This window comes from Rhinopithecus bieti, unplaced genomic scaffold, assembly GCF_001698545.2.
Source record: "Rhinopithecus bieti isolate Rb0 unplaced genomic scaffold, ASM169854v2 scaffold_5216, whole genome shotgun sequence".
Lineage (NCBI taxonomy): Eukaryota > Metazoa > Chordata > Mammalia > Primates > Cercopithecidae > Rhinopithecus > Rhinopithecus bieti.
In genome coordinates this window covers 2,253,423-2,277,144 of record NW_016805021.1, presented here as the reverse complement: position 1 = coordinate 2,277,144, position 23,722 = coordinate 2,253,423, and the positions used below count along the sequence as shown (strand labels likewise).

General features: G+C 40.1%; 1 protein-coding gene across 2 annotated transcripts in view; it reads right to left on the bottom strand.

Annotated features, from left to right (window-relative positions):
* Nucleotides 1-23,722, bottom strand: part of MSH3 (mutS homolog 3) — a 230,083-nt gene that overhangs the window by 9,960 nt on the left and 196,401 nt on the right. Inside the window, exons 21-22 of one of the 2 annotated variants that reach the window (XM_017870930.1) lie at nucleotides 13,743-13,929; nucleotides 1,794-1,941 (exon numbers count right to left, since the gene is read on the bottom strand). In XM_017870930.1, coding sequence (XP_017726419.1) covers nucleotides 1,794-1,941; nucleotides 13,743-13,929 — 335 coding nt within the window. The remainder of the gene's footprint in view (nucleotides 1-1,793; nucleotides 1,942-13,742; nucleotides 13,930-23,722) is intronic. The other variant, XR_001885336.1, reaches the window with a different exon arrangement.

Here is a 23,722-nt window from a genome sequence, read left to right as displayed (position 1 = left end):
ATGGAAGTATCGTTAATGAAAATAACAAATATGAATGACATACAATAAATGTGAAATGACTACACTGGAAGGACAGAGGAAGGGAAAACTGAAGATTCTCAATTAACACAATGACAATTGTCAACTTCATGAATCAAGGGACAGGAAAATATGCATATTACTTAGAAATACAACAGAAATGGGGAAAAGTGTTGAAAGTAGTTGCCTTGGGACTAGGATGGGGAAGGACAAGGACTGAAGGGATGGAAGCTTGTCAGGTAGAGCCTTTTAGCACCACTGAATTTTAAAAATTACGTTCACTGATAAAAATTAAAATCAGCCAGGCAAGGTAGCTCATCCCCATAATCCCAGCACTTTGGGAGGCCAAGGCAGGAGGATCACTTGAGTTCAAGAGTTTGAGACTAGCCTGGGCAACATAGTGAGAGCCTGTCTCTACAAAACATACAAAGATCAGCCAGGCATGGTGGTGTGCACCTGTAGTCCCAGCTACTGGGGAGGCTGACATGGGAGGATCACCTGGGCCTGGGAGGTTGTGGCTGCAGTGAGCTGTGATCGTGCCACTGCACTCCAGCCTGGATGACAGTGATGCCCCATCTGAACAAAACACAAAAATTAAAATCAATAAATTAAAATGCCCAGAACATTTAAGGGAAAGGTACAATGCTCTGGGTTAGTTTTCAGTTCACATCAAATGCTTATTAGTGGCACTGACTCCTCCTCTTCCCTATTGGTGAACTCTATTCTCTTTGTCCCAAAGGTTTTAGCTTAAGTCTCCTCTTGTCACCCTAGTTGCAGATTAGTAGATACAAAACTACCTCCATGAGAGAATTTATGATGTGTTTTTCAAGACTGCATGGTAGTGAAAAGCAGGAACTGCCTAACATTACATTTATCTTAGGCCCAGTGCTTTGTTTTATTTGGGCCAGTTGCCTGATTTCTTTTTCAGGTCCATCCCTATTACTTTTCCAAAATAAAATTTGGACTCCGAGATATCTTGCATGATGGATTTTCCATTGTAGCATACCAACTGCGCAAACCACCACAGGTCTACAGGCTGGTAGCTTAAAACAATTACTACTGAACAGAAAAAAAAAATGCTAAAGTCTACTATATTACTTATGGCACTTAAATTTATTGCTGTTGGCTAATGGTGTTCTTTTTCATAAAATGTCTCATTTCTGTGACACCAGTAACTGGAAAGACTAGGAAAAATATTGTAGATTTCCTTCATAGCAGCTCCAGCAGAGGGGCACAGAAGAGTACCCAGAAGCAGAAGTGAATTCTAGGCTCATTTTAGCCCCCATCTAAGTGGTTGACATGGTCAAACCACTTTACCTGTCTGAGATTCAGTTTCCTTATAATATTAAAATAAAAACCTATGTCCAGTACAGTATATGGCCCTTAGTAAGTTAAATGATATTTTGGGGAAAATATTGGGCATTTTTAAAAGATGACTAATTATATTCTGCAGTTGACTGTCATCTATACTGAGATGAATCATGTAAGAGTACAAGGCACTAAGAGGAAAACCTAAGTGCCCCCTCCACCCACACCCTATTCCTGTAAAAAAAGAGAAAAGGGCTGCCACGACAAATGAGACAAGGAAGACCAGAGAAGGACTCAGAGATAGCATGGATAAATGTAAATTCTACTTGACCTAAAGCTTAGCAAAAATGAATCTTGACAAATGTTATTTATAGCTCACATTCACAGCTTTCATTATTAATAAGCAGTAAGTTCATGTTCCAACAAACTTTGAGTTATCAAACATGAAAACCAATATTTGTACCAACCGCAGGAATATTTCATACGTGGATCCAGTTTGCTTTCATCCTCACTGACCAAGAATCCCATGTGGTAATTCCCCACCTGGTGTGAGTAATTTTTTTCTAGCTCACAAACTGGCGGATAATGGGTGACAAACAGGGTTAAGGATTTCACCTAAAGCAATAAGACAGAATAAATGTTATTTCATTTTTAAATTTTATTGTAATTAAAATCTGTCTTCAACTTTCTTTGGAAAAATTTTAAATTTTCCTAAAAGTCACAAGAAAAGTACAACGACCAACTATTATATACTCTTTATCTAGATAACCAATTGTTAATATTTTGCCATATTTCCCTTCTTCCTCCTCCTCCACAGACACAGACATTTTTTCCTGAACCATCTGAGAATTAGTTGCAGACATCATGACACTTCATACCTAAAGATTTAGGATTCTCTCTCTTTTTTTTTTTTTGAGACGGAGTCTCGCTCTGTCACCCAGGTTGGAGTGCAGTGGCGCAATCTCGGCTCACTGCAAGCTCCGTCTCCCAGGTTCATGCCATTCTCCTGCCTCAGCCTCCCGAGTAGCTGGGACTACAGGCACCCGCCACCATGCCCAGCTACTTTCTTTTTTTTGTAGTAGAGACGGCGTTTCAATGTGTTAGCCAGGATAGTCTCGATCTCCTGACCTCGTGATCCACACGCCTCAGCCTCCCAAAATGCTGGGATTACAGGCGTGAGCCACTGCACCCGGCCAGAGATTCAATCTTCTGAGAACAAAACATCCTCCTATATAACTAGAATACAATTACTACACTCAAGAAATATATTACTATTATATAACATATACAGTTCCTAAATCTCCCTAATTCTCCCAACAATGTTTCTTTTTGTCTCTTTCCTTTTTTGTCTTTTATGACATAGACATTTTTGAAGTATCAAGTATCCTTTCCTACAGGAATAGAGTGTGGGTGGAGGGGGCACTTACGCTGTTCTGCATAATGTCTTTCAATTTGGACTCTGCTATTTCCTCCAAACATCATTGCCAATGAGGACTAAGCTCTGATTTTTTTTATCTTGCCCAAATTCCTACCTAAGGGGTCTGGGGATTCATGCCCTACAAACCATGGATTCTCATCAGATGGGTTTTATTTGACCCTATATATTGTGACTTGCTTTTCAATATGACTCCAGCACAACATTATGAGACACGGAAAAAATATTTAACCCCAAAATATACTTCCTTGCCACGCCTTGAAATTGCCCTGCGAAGTCTCTGGTGAGAAAAATCCACATTCTATACAGAATCCCCTTCCCCCTTTGTTTTCCTTCCTTTCCCGATCCACCAGATAATCAACTAAAAGCCAGGCACCCTTTTAGGTCTGATAAGAAACATTTTACAACCTGCTCTCTCTGTGAAGTGTGTTATCTGAGAGCTTCCTCTGCACAATAAAACTTGGTCCCACAATCCTTTATCTTAACCTGAACATTCCATTAATCCCAGGTCTTCAGATAAACTCAACCAATTATCAACCAGAAAATGTTTAAATTTACCTGTAGCCTGGAAGACCCTCCTTTGAGTTGTCCCACCTTTCTGAACCAAACCAATAAATGCATTTCTTAAATGTTTTTGATGGATGTCTCATGCCTCCCTAAAATATATAAAACCAAGCTGTACCCTGACCACCCTGGGCACATGTTCTCAGGACCTTCTGAGGGCTGTGTCATGGGCCATGGTCACTCATATTTGACTCAGAATAAATCTCTTCAAATATTTTACAGAGTTTGACTCTTTTCGTTGATACCAGGAATATTCCACAGATATGTAGGTGATGGATCCTTCCCAGTGCATCACATCAGGAGGGATGTGATATCAATTTCACATAAGTGGGGATGCCAAATTTGATTATCTGGTTGAAAAGGGTACCCATCAGATTTCTTCGCTATACCTTTTCCCTTTGTAATTAATAAATAACCTGTTATTTTATTAACGATATTTTGAGATATATAAATATCCTTTTCTCCAACAATCTTTCATCCAAAGGTTTTATAATCTATTGATCATCGCTGCCTGAATCAGTTATTATTCTAGTGGTTATTGAAGGCTGATTAAGAAATTCTTCCTACATTTATTCATTGGTATTCTGTAAAGCAGAGGTTTCACTTTTCCCCACTCACCTCTACCATTTTAAAGTTTATTTTTGTTAGTGTCAGTATGAATTCTTTATTAACAATTTTTTTTTTTTTTTTTAGAGACAGGGTCTCACTCTATCATCCAGTCTAGACCGCAATGGCACAATCATAGCTTACTGTAACCTCAAACTCCTGGACTCAAGGGATCCTCCCACCTCAACTTCCCAAGTAGCTAGGACTACAGGTGTGCGCCTATTGGGAGAACCCGCTCCTGATGGTTACATAGGTTCTTTTCTATTTCCTAAGTGTCTCAGCTGGTTTGAGAAATAAAGGGAAAGAGCACAAGAGAGAGAAATTTAAAGCTGGGTGTCCGGGGAGACATCACATGTCGGCAGGATCCGTGATGTTCCCCGAGCTGTAAAACCAGCAAGTTTTATTAGCGATTTTCAAAAGAGGAGGGAGTGCACGAATAGGGTGTGGGTCACAGAGATCACATACTTCACAAGGTAATAAAATATCACAAAGCAAGTAGAGGCAGGGCAAGATCACAGGACCACAGGATTGGGCGAAATTAAAATTGCTAATGAAGTTTCGGGCATGCATTGTCATTGATAACATCTCATCAGGAAACAGGGTTTGAGGATAGACAACCTGTCTGACCAAAATTTACTAGGCGGGAATTTTCCTTGTCATTCTAATGAGCCTGGGAGCGCTATAGGAGACGGGGGCTTATTTCATCCCTTCGGCTTCGACCATAAAAGACTGCACGCTTCTAAGGGGGCTGTTTATAGGCCTGCCCTCAGGGTGCATTCTCTTTCTCAGGGATGTTCCTTGTTGAGACAAAGAATTCAGTGATATTTCCCCTATTTGCTTTTGAAAGAGGAGAAATATGGCTCTGTTCANTTGTCGTTGATAACATCAGGAAACAGGGTTTGAGAGCAGACAACCTGTCTGACCAAAATGTATTAGGTGGGAATTTTCCTCCTCCTAATGAGCCTGGGAGCGCTATAGGAGACGGGGCTTATTTCATCCCTTCGGCTTCGACCATAAAAGACTGCACGCTTCTAAGGGGCTGTTTATAGGCCTGCCCTCAGGGTGCATTCTCTTTCTCAGGGATGTTCCTTGTTGAGACAAAGAATTCAGTGATATTTCCCCTATTTGCTTTTGAAAGAGGAGAAATATGGCTCTGTTCAGTCCAGCTCACCAGCTGCCAGAAGTCTTATCTCTGGTGTTTCCTGAACATTGGTGTTATCCTGTTCTTTTTTCAAGATGCCTAGATTTCAAACACACATGTTCTACAAACAATTTGTGCAGCTGACACAATCATCGCAGGGTCCTGAGGCGACATTCATCCTCCTCAGTTTACGAAGAAGATGACAAGATTAAGAGATTAAAGTAAAGACAGGCATAGGAAATCACAAGTGATAAGTGTCCATGAAATCTTCACGATTTATGTTCAGAGACTGCAGAAAAGACAGGCATAAGAAATTATAAAAGTATTAATTTGGGGAACTAATAAATGTCCGTGAAATCTTCACAATATATGTTCTTCTGCTGCGGCTTCAGCCGGTCCCTCCGTTCGGGGTCCCTGACTTCCCGCAACATGCGCCACTATGCCTGGCTAATTTTTTATTTTTAATTTTTGTAGAGAGAGGTCTCACTATGTTGCCCAGGCTGGTCTTGAACCTGGGCTCAAGCGGTCCTCCTGCTTCAGCCTCCCAAAGTGCTGGGATTACAGGCGTCAGCCACTGCACCCAGTCTCATGGATTCTTTAATAAGCATTATTTTAAGGCATATTTTATATATTTTGGAAACCTCTATCTGGAGGAAAGTTAACACCAATCTTAGCCTAAATATTGGCAGAAGGAGGTAATTAAATCAAAGAATTCCAGTTTTGATTCACCTGCCATTCACCTTATTAAAAGCCTGAACGTGTGCCTTCTTTCTGATAACAATAACAAAGAAACATATTAAGGCAGGATTTCTTTTAAAAGTTGTGCTTAAAATCTGCCCTGAGGGATCTTAGAACCACCTATCTCCATGGTGCTCCTTCCCCAAGCTGATAGGCACTTTTAGCCTAAGGGTCTGGGATCCGACACTGCACTCCTTAAGGCTGTTCTCAGCCTGCAGCAGCAACACATGACCTCCCTTATTGCTCCTCTCTGATCTCTCTTCCCTATCCAAAGATCAGAAGGAACCATGAAAAGAAAGATTTCCATCCATAAAAAGGTCAGGGAAGTTTCTGGTTTCCAGTCTAGCATACAAGAAGGTTGGAGGTTGCCTCTCCATCACAAGGAGAAAGTAGAACAAACTGAAAAATCAACTCTTCTTAGACCTGTAAGAGAAATGAAGTCACAGGCAAACCACTCTCCCCCAAATTACAGACAGACAAGCAGATACAAAGAATCACAACTTTCCTGGGCTGAAATGCAGGCAGAAACCTCTGAAGGAACCAGTATCAGGGCAGGAAAACTGGAACTGGAACTGATCAATTACTGGAGACTCAGTGTCAACAAGTCTGAGAGTCAAAAAGTCCAGGGGAACCGAGTCATGGGGGAAGGGGGCACACTTTTGTGAGTTTTACTCCCAGGATTTACACTGGATTCTCACAATAAATGCTGGAGTAAATTCTCCTTATGCTTCAGGCAAGAGGAAGAAAGAAAGAACTATTTTGAAACGCACCAGGGCACTCTGTTCATAACAAGGCCTGCCCTCAAAAGAAACTACTTAAGCGGAGCCTTAAGTAGCCTTAAGTAGTTTAAAAACCTGCTGGGGTTTTATCAGAGCCTAACCTACTTGGGGGAAGGGAAAGACTCAACTCCAGTCTCCTCTAGCCTTCCACAGGAGAGAAAGGAAATATCGAACTCCAGCCCACTCTAGCCTTCCTATCCCACCTGAGGGGTGGGAGGGAGGTAAGACTGAGACTTAATCACAGGACTCCTCCCCTAGCCCCTTACCACCACATTACTAAAAGCTAATTTACAGCAGTTCCTTTTACCCAATACATCATGGCCAGCTGTCAAGAAAAAGTCACAAGACATACTAAAAGTAAAAACCCACAAATGTGAAGAGACAGAGCAAGCATCAGAACCAGACATAGCTATGGCAGGGATGTTGGAATTATCAGACTGGGAATGGAAACAAATGATTAGTATGCTGGGGGCTCTATGGATAACACAGACAGCATGCAAGAACAGATGGGCAATGTAAAGCACAGAGATGCATATTCTAAGAAAAAACCAAAAGGAAACACCAGAGATCAAAAACACTGTGATGGAAATGAAAAAAGTGTTTGATGAGCTTACTGGTAGACTGGACACAGCTGAGGGAAAAATCTCTGAGCTTGAGGACATCTTAATAGAAACCTCCAAAATGGAAACGCAAAGAGAAAAAGATTGGGAAAAAAAACACAGAATATCCAAAAAGTTTGGGACAACTACAAAAGATACAACATACAGCTAAGGAGAATACCAGAGAGAAAAAAAAGAGAGAAAGAAACAGAGGAAATATTTAAAACAAGAATGACTGAGAATTTCCCCCAATTAATGTCAGACACAAAACCACAGATCTAGGAAGCTCAGGGAACACCAAACAGGATAAATGACCCCAAAACCACACTTAGAAAAATCATATTCAAACTACAGAAAACCAAAGATAAAGAAAAAAAAAATACTGAAGTAAGCCAGAGGGAAGAAACACCTTATCTGCACAAGCTCAAAGATAAAAATTACATCTGACTTCTCAGAAACCACACAAGCAAGCAAAGACAGGAGTAAAATATCTAAAGTGTTGAGAGGCAAAAAAACAAAACAAAACAAAAAAAAAACCTCTCCAACCTAGAATTCTGTACCTTGCAAAATAATCCTTCAAAAGTGAAGGAGAAATAAAGACATTCTCAGACAAACAAAAATTGAGGATTTGTAGCCAGCAGATCTATCCTGAAATATTTAAGGAAAGTTCTTTAGAAGGAAGGAAAATGACAGGGGTCAGAAACTTGTATCTACATAAAGAAAATTGCACTATTGAAGAAGGAATCAGTGAAGGCAAAAAAAGTTTATTTTTCTTATTTTTAATGGATCTAGCATAACATTTTGTTCAAAATAATAATAGCAACAGTATATGAGATTATGTGTGTTTATATATATATGCTTATGTACACTTACGTATAAGTGAAATAAATGACAGTGATGGCACAAAGGATAGAATAATCAGGATTATTTTGTTATTAAAAAATACGTGCATTATTCATAAAGCAGTATAGTGTTATTTGAAAGTAGACTTGGATTAGTTGCAAATGTATGTTGCAAACTCTAGGACAACCACTAGAAAAAGTAAAACAAGAAATATAACTGATATGCTACGAAAGGAGAGAAAATAGCTGGGCAAGCACCTGTACTCCCAGCTACTTGGGAGGCTGAGGTGGGAAAGTCACTTGAGTCCAGGAGTTTGAGGCCAGCCTAGGCAACACAGTAAGATCCCACCTCAAAAAACCCCAAGAAACCAAAACACAGAAAAAAAAGGAGAGAAAATGAAATAATATAAAATACTCAGTTAAAAACCACAAAAGGCAGAAAAACAGTGGAAGACACATGTAGGAACAATGAACAAGAACAACAAACAGAAAAAAGTAAAAAATGGTAAATATTAATCCAACTCTATCAATAATCACTTTGAATGCTGATGGTCTAAATGCACCAGTTAAAAGACAGATTATCAGAGTGGATCAAAAAATAAGACCTAACTACATGATGTCTACAAGAAACTGACCTTAAATACAAAGATAACCATATATTAAAAATATACAGAGGGGCTAGGTGTGGCAGCTCACACTTGCAATCCCAGCACTTTGGGAGGCCAAGGCAGATGGATAACTTAAGGCCAGAAGTTCAAGACCAGCCGGTGAAACCCCATCTCTAATTTAAAAAGAATACAAAACTTAGCCAGGTGTGATGGCACACACTTGTAATCCCAGCTACTCGGGAGGCTGAGGCACAAGAATCACTTGAATTTGGGAGGCAGAGGTTGCAGTGAGCTAAGATTGTGCCACTGCACTCCAGCCTGGGTGACAGAGTGAGACTCTGTCTAAAATATATATATATGTATGGAGGAAGATATATCATGTTAACATTAAAGAAAGCTGAAGCAGCTATATTAATTTCTAAAGAAAGCTGGAGTAGCTATATTAATTTGAGACAGAGCAGACTTCAGATCAAATGAATTTGTCAGGGATAAAGAAGGATATTACATAACGATAAAGGGATAAATTCTGCAAGAAGACATAATATCCTTAACATGTATGCATCTAACAAGAGAATGTCAAACTACATGAGGCAAAAGCTGATAGAACTACAAAGATAAACAGATGAACATACTACTATAGTTAGAGACATCAAAATTCCTCCATCTGAAACAGACAGATTCAGCAGGCAGAAAATCAGTAAGGCCATAGCTGAACTCAACACCACCATCAATCAACTAGACATCATTTATATCTATAGATACTTCATCCAACAGCTGAATACACATTCATCTCAAGCTAACATGGAATATTCACCAAGAAAGACCACACCTTGGGCCATAAAACACATGTTGACAAATTTAATATAATAAAATCATACAATATTTGATCTCAGACCACAATGGAATTAAACTAGAAATCATAACAAAAGGTAACTGGAAAATCCCCAAATACATGGAGACTAAACAACATATTCTTAAAAAACATATGGGTCAAAAGGAAATAAAGAGAAATTTAAATTATTTGAAACTAAATACAAACAGGAAGCACACCTTATCAAAATTTGTGGAATGCAGCAAAAGTAATGCGTAGAAGAAAATTTATAGACCAGGAGTGGTGGTTCACACCTGCAATCCCAGCACTCCGGGAGGCCAAGGCGAGAGGATCACTCGAGTCTAGGAATACATGACCAGCCTGGGCAACATAGTGAGACCCCCCATCTCCACAAAAAATAAAAAAAGAATTAGCTGGGTGTTGTGCCATGTGCCTGCAGTCCCAGCTAAGTGGGAGGCTGAGGCAGGAGGATCACTTGAGCCCAGGGAGTTGAGGCTGCAGTGGGCTGTGTTCATGCCACTGCAGTCCAGCCTGGGTAACAGAGCAAGACCCTGTCTCAAAAAAGAAAAAAGAAAAAAATTGAAAGAAAAGAAAGAATAAAAAAAGAAAATTTACAGCACTGAACACATTTTAAAAAAGAAAGATTTAAAATAAACAAGCTAAGCTTCCATCTTAGGACACCAGCAAGAGAAGAGCAAAATAAGCAAAAGAAAAGAGATAATAAAATTAGAGCAGAAATCAATGAAATGAAAATAAGAAAGCAATGGAACCAAAAGCTGGTTTTTTGAAAAGAAAACTGATAAGCTTCTAGCCAAGCTAACTAAGAACAAAAGAGAAAAGATACAAATGGCTAATATCAGAAACAAGAAGGACAACACTACGGATGCCATGGACAAATAAAAGGGTCATAAGGGAATACTATGACCAACTCTATGTCCACAAATTTGGTAACCTTGGTGAAAATTTCTTGAAAACAATTTCTTAAACTTGGCTGACACAATCAGCCAAAACTCACACAAGAAAAAACAGAAAATCTGAATAAGTCTGTATCTATTGAAGGACTTGAGTCAATGGCCTTCCAAAACAAGAATCATAGGCCCCAGTGGCGTCACTGGTGATCTCCGCCCAACATTTAAGGAAGATACTTTACCAATTCTCTACAGTCTTTTCAGAGGACAGGAGTGGAGTAAATACTTTCTAACTCATTCTATGAGGCCAGCATTACCTTAATACCAAAACCAGACAAAGACATTATAAGAAAACTACAAACCAGTATCTCTCATAAACATAGATGCAAAATCCTCAATAAAACATTAGCAAAATGAATCCAATGTATAAAAGAAAACAGACCATAACCAGGTAGGACTCATCCCAAGTGTGCAAGACTCATTCAACATTTGAACACTAGTTAACGTAATCCATCACATCAACAGGCTAAAGAAGAAAATCACATGATCATATCAATAGATGCACAGAAAGCATTTGACAAAATCTAACACCCATTCATGATAAAAACTCTCAGTAAACTAGGAATAGAGGAGAACTTCCTCAATTTGATAAGGAATAGCCACAAACAACCTCTAGCTAACATCATACTTAATGGTGAGAAACTTAAAAAGCTTTCCCACTAAGATCAGAAACAAGGCAAGGATATCCTTTCTTACTACTTTTTCAACACTGTACTGAAAGTCCTAGTTAGTGCAATCAGACAAGAAAAAAAAAAATAGATGGGGAAGAAAGAAGCGAAACTGTCTGTTTGTAGCTGACATGACTGCCTATGTAGGAAATTCAAAAGAATTGACAAACATACACACAGACTGGCATTAGTAAGTGATTATAGCAAGGTTGCAGGATACAAGGTTAATATACAAAAGTCAATTGCTTTCTTATGTAGTTTCTATAATGATTAAAGTTTCTGAGTTACATCTTTTTGCAAATAAATTTTTTAAAGCAAAACAAAAAAATTCCTTTAAAAAAACAAAATGTCATAATTACCTATGTAATCTAAATAAATGTTTAAACAAAACCTGAGTCTCTCTTGGGTCTTCACTGCCAAAATAACAAAGAAAAGAAGGGAGGCTGGGCATGGTAACTCATGCCTATAATTCCAGAACTTTGGGAAGTCAAGGCAGGTGGATCACTGGAGCCCAAGAGTTCAAGACTAGCCTGGGCAACATGGTGAAACTCCGTCTCTAAAAGAATACAAAAATTGGCTGGGTATGGTTGGTGTGTGTCTGTAGTCCCAGCTACTCGGGAGGCTGAAGTGGAAGGATCACCTGGGCCCAGGTAGTTTGAGGCTGCAGTAAGCCATGATCATGCCACTGCACTGCAGCCTGAGTGACAGAGTGAACCCGTTTCAAAAAAAAAAAGGAGGAGGAGGAGGAGAAAGAAGAGAAGGAGGAAGAACAACAACAATGGTTGCGCCGAAAAGGGCCATAGCTAGGTGCAACTTATTTGCTGCACAAACTGTGTTGGATGCACACCTAAGGACAAGGCCATTAAGAAGTTTGTCATTTGAAATATAGTAGAAGGTGCAGCTGTCAGGGACATTTCTAAATTGAGCATTGTTGATGTCTCTGTGCTTCCCAAGGAGTGTGTGAAACTGTATTACTGCACAAGTTCTGCCACTCACAGCAAGGTAGTCAGGAATCATTCTCAAGAAGCCTAGGGGACCAAACAACTCCACTCCAATTTAGATCTGAGGATGCTGCCCCATGATCTCCATCAGAGCCCGTGCATGGAGCTGAGTCTCTAAAGACTGAAGAAAAACTATCTCCTGGAAAAAAATCAAATGGAAATTAAGCTTTAAAACAAAACTAAACACCCAAAACACCAAGAGCAACAAAAGAGTTAAGAGCAAAAGAAATTTTATTTTTGTGTTGCTTTTTTTTTTTTTCTTCTGAGATGGAGTCTTGCTGTCACCCAGGTTGGAGTGCAGTGGCACGATCTCGGCTCACTGCAAGCAACACCTCCCAGGTTCATGTCATTCTCCTGCCTCAGCCTCCCAAGTAGCTGGGACTACAGGCACTTGCCACCATGCCCGGCTACTTTTTTTTTTTGTTTTTAGTAGAGACGGGGTTTCACTGTGTTAGCCAGGATGGTCTCGATCTCCTGACCTTGTGATCCACCCACCTCGGCCTCCCAAAGTGCTGGGATTACAGGCATGAGCCACCGCGCCCGGCCTTGTGTTGCTTTTTGAAAAGAAATATTAAAAATATGATTTTATTGGCTTAAATAGCCAATCTCTTCCTTAAATACAAGAGAGAAAGAAATGAAAATGAGGGAAGACACAATGACAAAGGAGCAAGAAAATGGGGGGAAAAAACAGAAAAGAAAGACCAGAGAAGGTAAAGGCCTAAGGGCAGGTTCCATGAGGGGGAGATTTGAAAAGCAGAGACCAAAATGAACAAGATAGAGAAAGTAAACTAAAGGGGACAGTTAGATGGAAATGATAGGGATGGAAAGTTTGACACAAAATTTCACACTGAAGCTTAGAAATGCACCCTGAAAAAAGGAGACATGCTTTGAAGGAATGATGTTACCAAATCATATAGAAACACAATGAGATGAGATCAAAGATGTCACAGAGAGATCTTTCAGGATGTTGGTAAAATAAAAGGATTTCACAAAGTAGAAATGGCAGTATTTCCTTGTTTTTCCCTCGAGGAATTTGGCTGTAGATGGATGATACCTGTTCTTGATTTAGGGTTCACCAAGGATAATAAGATACAATTCTGAGTGAAATACAACAGTATTTCTGAGTGAAAATACTGCCAGGGAGGCCTTTTTCATACAACCAGATTTATGTTGAGTCAGCAAGAAAAAGGAACATATATCAAAAAACTACCAATATTACTTAGGGTCAATCTGTCTGAATTCAGTGTGTAGCATTCTAATGATCATTTGCAGGGCTGCGGTCAATTATAAAAAAGAGAATTCTGAGTATTTGCAGACTGAGATCAGGAAAATAACGTGTATAATATGTATCATCCATGTACACAAGGGTATGCAGGGATTGCATAATGGTATTATGACTACAGCAGTAATAATATATATTTCAAAATAACTAAGAGAATAAATTTCAAATGTCTCACCACAAAAAATGATATCTAAACGAGGTGAAGAATATGTTAATTAGCTTAATCACTCCACATTGTTTATATATTTCAAAACATCACACTGTACCCCATAAATATAGTACAATTATAACTGTCATTTAAAAATAATAATTTAAAATTAATTTCTTTTAAATACAGTTTACCGGATACTTACATCTCTGATGAAATACTCAAGTGTAGCATAGGCAATGGCAATTCCATCATGGGTGCTCGTCCCTCTTCCCAATTCATCCAAGATAACCAAGGACTGTGATGTTGCTTTTCTGATTATTTCTGCTGTGTCAGTCAGTTCTTCCATAAATGTACTCCGTCCTTTATATATATTGTCTGCAGCACCCATCCTACAAGCGAGAGGAAAACACCTTGATTTTCCTCTTAACTTTCTTATTAGGAAGCCAAACATTATTTTATGAACAATAAATATAAAAGATCACTAAGAATCTATATATTTTGAGCCAATAATAGCTCAAATTACATTAAACAAAAGAAAACATGTTGGATGTAAACAGTGTCTAACATCACACTGTACTTTGTAGGAATATTCTGGACAGAATTTGAGGTATTGCACAGAACTCCTAAAAAGTAGGGAAATGTTTGATCCTGCTTTTTTCTCACCAATAATTCCAAATCAAAGTTTTGGTATTCACAGGATAAAACAATGCTTCTTTGTGTTTCTGTGTTTAAAAGTCCACGATACTATACAAAGATCCTGTACAATTAAAGGATTTTTTCAGTGTTTCCTTAAGAAGATTCCATGCTGATATTACAAATTAAAGTACTACATAAAAAGTAACTTATTTATATAAAACTTTTTACTGGAACTAGAATTATAGAAGTTTGACACCTTGCACAGCAGCTAATACAGGTTCCTGAAGTGGATTTTATGAAACGGTTCCTACAGACGTCAAGAAATAGGTTCAAAAGATTTAAATTTCTTTTTAGAGCCTTTAGTACGGGACTACATATTGTGCGTTTCTTTTTTCTTTTTTTTTTTGAGACAGGGTTTCACTCCCATCGCCCAGGCTAGAGTGCAGTGGCATGCTCTCGGCTCACTACAACCTCTGCCTCTCGGGCTCAAGTGATCCTACAGCCTCAGCCTCCCAAGTAACTGGGACTACAGGCGTGCGCCACCAAGCCTGGCTAATTTTTTTTTTTTTTGTATTTTTAGTAGAGGTGGGGTTTCACCATTTTGGCTAGGCTGATCTTGTACTCCCAGCCTCAAGTGATCTGCCTGCCTTGGCCTCCCTAAGTGCTGAGATTACAGGCGTGAGCCACCATACGCAGCCAAAGCATTTCTTAGAGAAGGATCTAGTACACAGCTTTTCTTTAACTGATTTAGCTATGGTCCCTGAAATGTCTTCCAGAGCACCTTGCAGCAATAATGTCTTCCAGAACACATTTGGGAAAACACCTATATAATGCAAAAGCTACTGAAAAAAACAAAAGGAATCATTAGGTAATACTCAGTGTCATGCAGTTAATTGCAAAACTTAGAATTCAGGTTTTTCACCCAGTAGCCAGCTCTGTGAATGCTGGTAACCACTTTCTCAGCAAAATCCCTTCATTGATTTTGCTACAATAGCAAAATCATTGCTACATTGTTTTGCTACAATAGTTCACAAAATAAGACACATACTTCACATCTGACCTACAGCACCATAATGTACCTTTCATTTCTTGAGAAATCCATGGTCAAACTGTACCTTAACCAGCTGTGTGGCTGAAGCCCTATGAGCACAAGGAAGATGGAATGTGATGTCCAGACATGGGCAGAGCCTTAGAACTGTTCCAGTAACCAGCAGCATTGAGAAATTGTATAATTTCTGAAATGCTGCCACCTTAGGAACATTCTGGCTACTTTTTCAAAGTTCAAATACTGGTATTTACCTCAATTTTCAATGTTTACTTTACCAATATTTCCTTTTCCCCTAACACAAAACAAGATGATGAAATTTTCGTATCTCTGAAACCACTTAGAATGCTTCAGAATCACAACGGTTCACCCTATCTACCACTGTTTGCCTTTATTCTGGCAGGTTGTGAGCTGACAAAAAGAAATCTTTGGCTGGTAACAGAACATTCTGATGAGGTAAATATTTTGGGGGGTCACTAATTTTTAGAAATCAGGATAGTACACCAGCACTGCCTACAGTTTTTTGTTCGTTTGTTTAATACAGGATCTTGGTCTGTCACCCAGGCTGGAGTGCAGTGGCATGACAACAGCTCACTGAAGACTTGAGACCTCCCAGGCTCAAGCAAGTGCCCACCTCAGACTCCTGAATATCTGGGACCACTGGAGCATGCCACAACACCCAGCTAATTTTTAAATTTTTTGTAGAGTCAAGGTCTCACTATGTTGCCTAGGCTGGTCTTAAACTCCTGGGTTAAAATGATCCTCCCACCTCAGCCTCCCAAAGTGCTGAGATTACAGGCATGAGCCGCCATGCCTGGCTGTTGTATACAGTTTTAATACAGTAGATTAAGTATTACACTTAGGTGCTTTCTAAAACAGTAAAGTAACAGAGTGGTCTTGTTAGAAACATCAAGAATTGTAAGATGTGCCTGGACAAGTTATTTCTAGGCAGATACACACACATATTATATAAAACGTTTAGTATATGACAAAGGTGAGATTTCAAATTGATGGGGAAAGGATGAACTACCAGTCAAGAAAAAAGATGCTAGCTAATTAGTTATTTCTGAAAAAACAAATATGTGTCCCTATATAAGCCATATTCCAAAATAAATGTACATGGATTGAAAAGTTTAATGCAAAACTAGAAATCATAAACATACCAAGCTATATAGATGAAATTTAATCTCTGGACAGGTGAGTGGGTGGTTTTACATATACGGCATCAAAACATATATTTAGTAAAAGACACATAATAAAAAAGTTAAAGGCAAACCACAAACTGAGAAAAAACTTACAGTAATTATAACAAACACTTAACATTCCCAAAATAAAGTCTGACAAAGCAAAACAAAATGGTGAACAGAAAAACAGGCAAAGGACATAAAGAGTCAATTCACAAAAGAAACAAACTTATGAAAATGCCCAAATATGTAAATTTAACAGGAAAATATTCATATTCAATATATATTGTAATATGTATATTGCTAAGTTAGCAAAGATTAAAAAGAACATTATTATCTGCCATTATCAAGAGTGTTGGGGGGAAAGGGTATTTTTATGTGAGACTGAGACTTGTTACAATCTTCAAAAGACAATTTAGCAATGTCTATTAGAAGTCTTTCATGACCTATAAATTTCACTCTAGGAATTAACATTATGAAAACTATCAGAGATACATGAAGAAATACATGTACAAATCTGTTCTTGATGCTATTTAATGAAAAGTTGGAAAAAATCAAATATCCAATAATAAGAGAAAGAGTAAACAGTACTATGATGAAAAACTATGCAACCAATAAAACTAGTATGTTAGAATTTTTGGCATTGGAAAATGTTTATATTAATAACATAGTGAATGTTACAAATGAGGTCACCAGAAATTTTTTAACTTCAGTGGAGGGGTCTACTAGGAAAAGAGACCTATTGAGCTACTGGAAATTCATCCTTGCTATTATAATAACTCAAGTAATGTTCCAGGCAGATATATGAGTAGCATCCACATTAAATAAAAATTTGAGGACACATAAGGAAAAATGACAGTATGAAAGAGAAGACTGAGAAAACCAACAGAACAAGTAACAGAGGAAGTGGATAAAAATACAATTCACTGGTGATATGATTTGGTTCTGTGTCCCCAGCCAAATCTTGTCTTGTAGCTCCCATAATTCCTACATGTTGTGGGAGGGATGTGGTGGGAGATGACTGAATTATGGGGGTGGGTCTTTCTTGTGCTGTTCTCATGATAGTGAATGGATCTCATTAAATCTGATGGTTTTAAAAACATGAGTTTCCCTGCACAATCTCTCTCTTTGCCTGCTGCCATCCACATAAGATGTGACTTGCTCCTCCTTGCCTTCTGCCGTGATTGTGAGGCCTCCCTAGCCATGTGGAGCTGTAAGTCCAGTAAACCTCTTTCTTTTGTAAATTGCCCAGTCTTGGGTATGTCATTATCAGCAGTGTGAAAATGGACTAATACAGTAAATTGGTACCAGGAGTGGGGTGTTGCTGGAAAGATACTTGAAAAAGTGGAAGCAACTTTGGAACTGGGAAATAGGCAGAGGCTGGAACACTTTGGACGGCTCAGAAGAAAGGAAAATGTGAGAAAGTCTGGAACTTCCTAGAGACATGTTGAATGACTTTGACAAAAATGCTGATAGTGATATGAACAGTAAGGTCCAGGCTGAGGTGGTCTCAGATGGAAATAAGGAACTTGTTGGGAACTGGAGCAAAGGTGACTCTTGCTTTGCTTTAGCAAAGGAACTGGCAGCATTTTGCCCCACGCTAGAGATTTGTGGAACTTTGAACTTGAGAAAGATGATTTAGGCAGAGGATGAGCTGGCAGAAGAAATTTCTAAGCAGAAAAGAATTCAAGAGGTGACTTGGGTGCTGTTAAAGGCATTCAGTTTTATAAGGGAAACAGAGCATAAATGTTTGGAAATTTTTAGCCTGACACTGTGATAGAAAAGAAAATCCCATTTTCTGAGGAGAAATTCAAGCCAGCTGCAGAAATTTGCATAAAAAAACGAGGAGCTGAATGTTAATCCCCAAGACAATGGGGAAAATGTCTCCAGGAATGTCAGAGGTCTTCATGGCAGCCCCTCCCATTACACCCTGGGAGGCCAAGGAGGAAAAAGTGGTTTCATGGGCAGGGCCCGTGGCCCCTCGCTATGTACAGCCTAGGGACTTGGTGATCTGCATCCCAGCAGCTCTAGTCATGGCTAAAAGGGGACAAGGTACAGCTCAGATTGTGGCTTCAGAGGGTGCAAGCCCCAAGCCTTGGCAGCTTCCATGTGGTATTGAGCCTGTAGGTACATAGAAGTCAAGAACTAAGGTTTGGGAACCTCTGCTTAGATTTCAGAGATATATGGAAATGCCTGGATGTCCAGGCAGAAGTTTGCTACGGGGCAGAGCTCTCATGGAGAACCTCTGCAACGGCAGTGCAGAAGGGAAATGTGGGGTCACAGCCCCCATACAGAGTCCATACTGGGGCACCACCTAGTGGAGCTGTGAGAAGAGGGCCATAGTCCTCCAGACCCCAGAATGGTATATCCACCTAGAGCTTGCACCGTATGCCTGGAAATGCTGCAGACACTCAATGTCAGCCTGTGAAAGCAGCCAGGAGGTAGGCTGTACCATGCAAAGCACAGGGAAGGAGTTGCCTAAGATCATGGGAAGCAACCTCTCACATCAGCGTAACCTGGATGTGAGACATGCAGTCAAAAGATATCATTTTGGAGCTTTAAGATTTGACTGCTCCGCTGGACTTCAGACTTGCATAGGGCCTGTAGCCCTTTTGCTTTGGCCAATTTCTCCCACTTGGAATGGCTGTATTTACCCAATGCCTGTACCCCTACTGTATTTAGGAAGTAACTAACTTGCTTTTATTTTTTTTAAATTTGAGATGGAGTCTTGCTCTGTCGCCCAAGCTGCAGTGCAGTGGCGTGATCTTGGCTCACTGCAAGTTCCGCCTCCCAGGTTCACGCCATTCTCCTGCCTCAGCCTCCCGAGTAGCTGGGACTACAGGTGCCCGCTACCACGCCCGGCTAATTTTTTGAATTTTTAGTAGAGACGGGGTTTCACCATGTTAGCCAGGATGGTCTCGATCTCCTGACCTCATGATCCGCCCACCTCAGCCTCCCAAAGTGCTGGGGTTACAGGCGTGAAAACCACGCCCTGCCCTAACTTGCTTTTGATTTTCCAGGCTCAAAGGCAGAAGGGACTTGCCTTGTCCTGGATGAGACTTTGGACTGTGGACTTTTGAGTTAATGCTGAAATGAGTTGAGACCGTGGGGGACTGTTGTGAAGGCATGATTGGTTCTGAATGTGAAGATACGAGATTTGGGAGGGGCCAGGGGTGGAATAATATGGTTTGGCTCTGTGTCCCCACACAAATCTCATCTTGTAGCTCCCATAATTCCCATGTGCTGTGGGAGGGACCCAGTGGGAAATGACTGAATTATGGGGGCAGGTCTTTCCTGTGCTATTCTCATGACAGTGAATGGGTCTCATGAGATCCGATAATTTTAAAAATGAGAGTTTCCCTGTACAACATCTTTACCTGCTGCCATCCACATAAGATGTGACTTGCTCTCCCTTGCCTTCTGCCATGATTGTGAGGCCTCCCCAGCCATGTGGAACTGTAAGTCCAATAAACTTCTTTCTTTTTGTAAATTGCCCAGTCTCGGGTATGTCTTTATCAGCAGTGTGAAAATGGACTAATACAACTGGAAAGAATTAAAACAAGCAAAATTTCGATTTGGTATCCTCAGGGAGATTACGAATATTACAGACTTAAAACAAGAATAGTCTATGAAGAAATAAACAACTGGAGAACAAGAAATCTTGAAAATTAAAAATATGATTACTGAAAAAAATTACTGTATGGGTGAAATTAAAATTACATGCTGTATAGGACCAAGCTTTTATTTTATTATTGTTTATTTGAGAAAGGTCCTAACTCTGTTGCCCAGGCTGCAGTACAGTGGCATGAACACAGCTCACTGCAGCCTCAACCTTCCTATGCTCAGATGATCCTCCCACCTCAGCCTCCTGGGAAGCTGGGACTACAAGCATACTTGGTTAATTTGTTATCTTTTGTATCTTTAGTAGAGACGGAATTCCACCATGTTGTCCACACTGGTCTCAACACCTGTGCTCAAGTGATCCACAGCCCTCAGCCTCTTAAAGCACTTGGATTACAGATGTGAGCCACTGTGCCTTGCCCTAGACCAAGCTTCTAAACCGAGAAGATAAATTCAAAGAAATCTGAGAACAGTAAAGAGAAAGAGAAAGACCAAGAAATGTAAAGTACACACAAACAGATTTAAAACATGGAGGCCATGTCCTGACAGTTGAAAGCTGCTCAAATAGAAAGTGCAAAAGATACAAACAACAAAGATAATGAAATGAAATAACTTAAGAAAATGCCCCGATGCTGAAATAAGACATGCAACTTCATATGGGAAGGTTTCACAAAATGCTGAGTAAGATTAGTAAGAAAAGATTTACATCTAAACATTCTGCTGAAAATTTTATAATAAGGATTTAAAAAAATTCTAAATACCTCAGAGAAAGAAAAAACTCATCATTAAGCAAGGAATGAGAATCAGACTCTTACTGACTTTTTATACATTGAATGAAATACTGGAAGATAATGGGAGCAATTTCTTTAAATTTAAAATCTAGATATTTACATTCATCTAAACTTTCAAAGCAAATATGAAGATAAACCTTGAGACTTTCTAAAACTAAAAAAATTGAGATTTTCTAAAACTAAAAAAATTTGCCACCATGAGCCCTACATGAAAAAAGTAGTCAGAGACAGACTCAAAAAAAAAAAAAAAAAAAAAATTTGGCCGGGTGTCGTGGCTCATGCCTATAATCTCAGCACTTTGGGAGGCTGAGGCAGGCAGATCACTTGAGGTCAGGAGTTCGAGACCAGCCTGGCCAACATGGCAAAACCCCTTATCTACTAAAAATACAAAAATTATCCAATGATAGTGGTACATGACTATAATCCCAGCTATCAGGAGGCTGAGGCAGGAGAATCACTTGAGCTCACGAGGTGGAGGTTGCAACAAGCTGAGATTGCACCACTGCACTCCAACTTGGGCAACAGAGCGAGAACCTGTCTCAGAAAAAAAAACCCAAAAATTGAGGGTCGCTTCCAAGATGGCTAAATAGGAACAGCTCCAGTCTACGGCTCCCACCGAGATGGATGCAGAAGATGGGTGATTTCTGCATTTCCAACTGAAGTATCTGGTTCATCTCATTGGGACTGGTTGGACAGTGGGTACAGCCCATGGAGGGTGAGATGAAGCAGGGTAGGGCATTGCCTCACCTGGAATGCACAAGGGGACAGGGGATTTCCTTTTCCTTGTCAAAGGAAGCCATGACAGACTGTACCCAGAGAAACGGTACACTCCTAACCAAATACCACGTTTTTCCTATGGTCTTAGCCACTGGCAGACCAGGAGATACCCTCCTGTGCCTGGCTTGGCAGGTCTCACACCCACAGAGCCTTGCTCACTGCTAGCACAACAGTCTGAGATCAACCTGTGATGCTGCAGCCTGATGGGGGGAGGGGTATCCTCCATTGCTGATGCTTGAGTAGCTCATAGTGTAAACAAAGTGGCCTGGAAGCTTGAACTGGGCAGAATCCACCGCAGTTCAGCAAGGCCTACTGCCTCTCTAGATTCCACCTCTGGGGGCAGGGCACAGCAGAACAAAAAGCAGCAGACAGCATCTGCAGACTTAAACATCCCTTTCTGACAGCTCTGAAGAGAGCAGCGGTTCTCTCAGCATGGTGTTCGAGCTCGGAGAACAGACAGACTGCCTCCTCAAGTGTGTCCCAAACCCCCATATAGCCTCACTGGGAGACAACTCGCAGAAGGGGCCAAAAGACACCTCAAACAGGTGGGTGCCCCTCTGGGACGAAACTTCCAGAAGAAGCATCAGACAGCAATATTTGCTGTTCTGCATCCTCCGCTGGTGATACTCAGGCAAACACGGTCTGGAGTGAACCTCCAGCAAAGCCCAACAGACCTGTAGTTGAGAGGCCTGTTAGAAGGAAAACTAACAAACAGAAAGGAATAGCATCAGTATCAACAAAAAGGACATCCGCACCAAAACCCCATCTGTAGGTCACCAACACCAAAGATCAAAGGTAGATAAAACCACAAAGATAGGCAGAAACCACAGAAGAAAAGTGGAAAATTCCAAAAACCAAAGTGCCTCTTCCCGTCCAAAGGATTGCAGCTTCTTACCAGCAAGGGAACAAAACTGGGCAGAGAATGAATTTGACGAGTTGACAGAAGCAGGCTTCAGAAGGTCAGTAATAAGAAACTTCTCCGAGCCAAAGGAGCATGTTCCAACCCATTGCAAGGAAGCTTAAAATCGTGAGAAAAGGTCAGATGAACTACTAACTAGAATAAACAGAGTAGAGAAGACCTTAACTGACCTGATGGAGCTGAAAACCACGGTACGAGAACTTTGTGATGCCTGCACAAGCTTCAGTAGCCGATTTGATCAAGTGGAAGAAAGGATATCAGTGATTGAAGATCACATTAATGAAATAAAGTGAGAAGAAAAGATTAGAGAAAAAAGAGTGAAAAGAAATGAACAACGCCTTCAAGAAATATGGGACTATGTGAAAAGACCAAATATACATTTGATTGGTGTACCAGAAAGCAATGGGGAGAATGGAACTAAGTTAGAAAACACTCTTCAGGATATTATCCAGGAGAACTTCCCTAACCTAGCAAAGCAGGCTAACATTCAAATTCAGGACATACAGAAAACGCCACAAAGATACTCCTCAAGAAGAGCAACTCCAAGACACATAATTGTCAGATTCACCAAGGTTGAAATGAAGGAAAAAATATTAAGGGCAGTCAGAGAGAAAGGCCGGGTTACCCACAAAGGGAATCCCATCAGACTAAAACTGGATCTCTCGGCAGAAACACTACAAGCCAGAAGAGAGTGGGGGCCAATATTCAACGTTATTAAAGAAAAGTATTTTCAACCAAGAATCTCATATCCAGCCAAAATAAGTTTCATATGTGAGGGAGAAATAAAATCCTTTACAGACAAGCAAATGCTGAGAGATTCTATCACCACCAGGTCTGCCTTACAAGAGCTCCTGAAGGAAGCACTAAATGTGGAAAGGAAAAACCGGTACCAGCCACTGCAAAAACATGCCACATTGTAAAGACGACTGATGCTATGAAGAAACTGCATCAATTAATGAGCAAAATAACCAGCTAACAGCAAAATGAAAGGATCAAATTCACACACATAACAATACTAACCTTAAATGTAAATGGGTTAAATGCCCCAATTAAAACACACAGACTGGCAAACTGGATAAACAGTCAAGACCCATTGGTGTGCTGTACTCAGGAGACCCATCTCACGTGCAGAGACACACACAAGCTCAAAATAAAGGGATGGAGGAAGATCTACCTAGCAAATGGAAGACAAAAAAAAAAAAAAAAAAA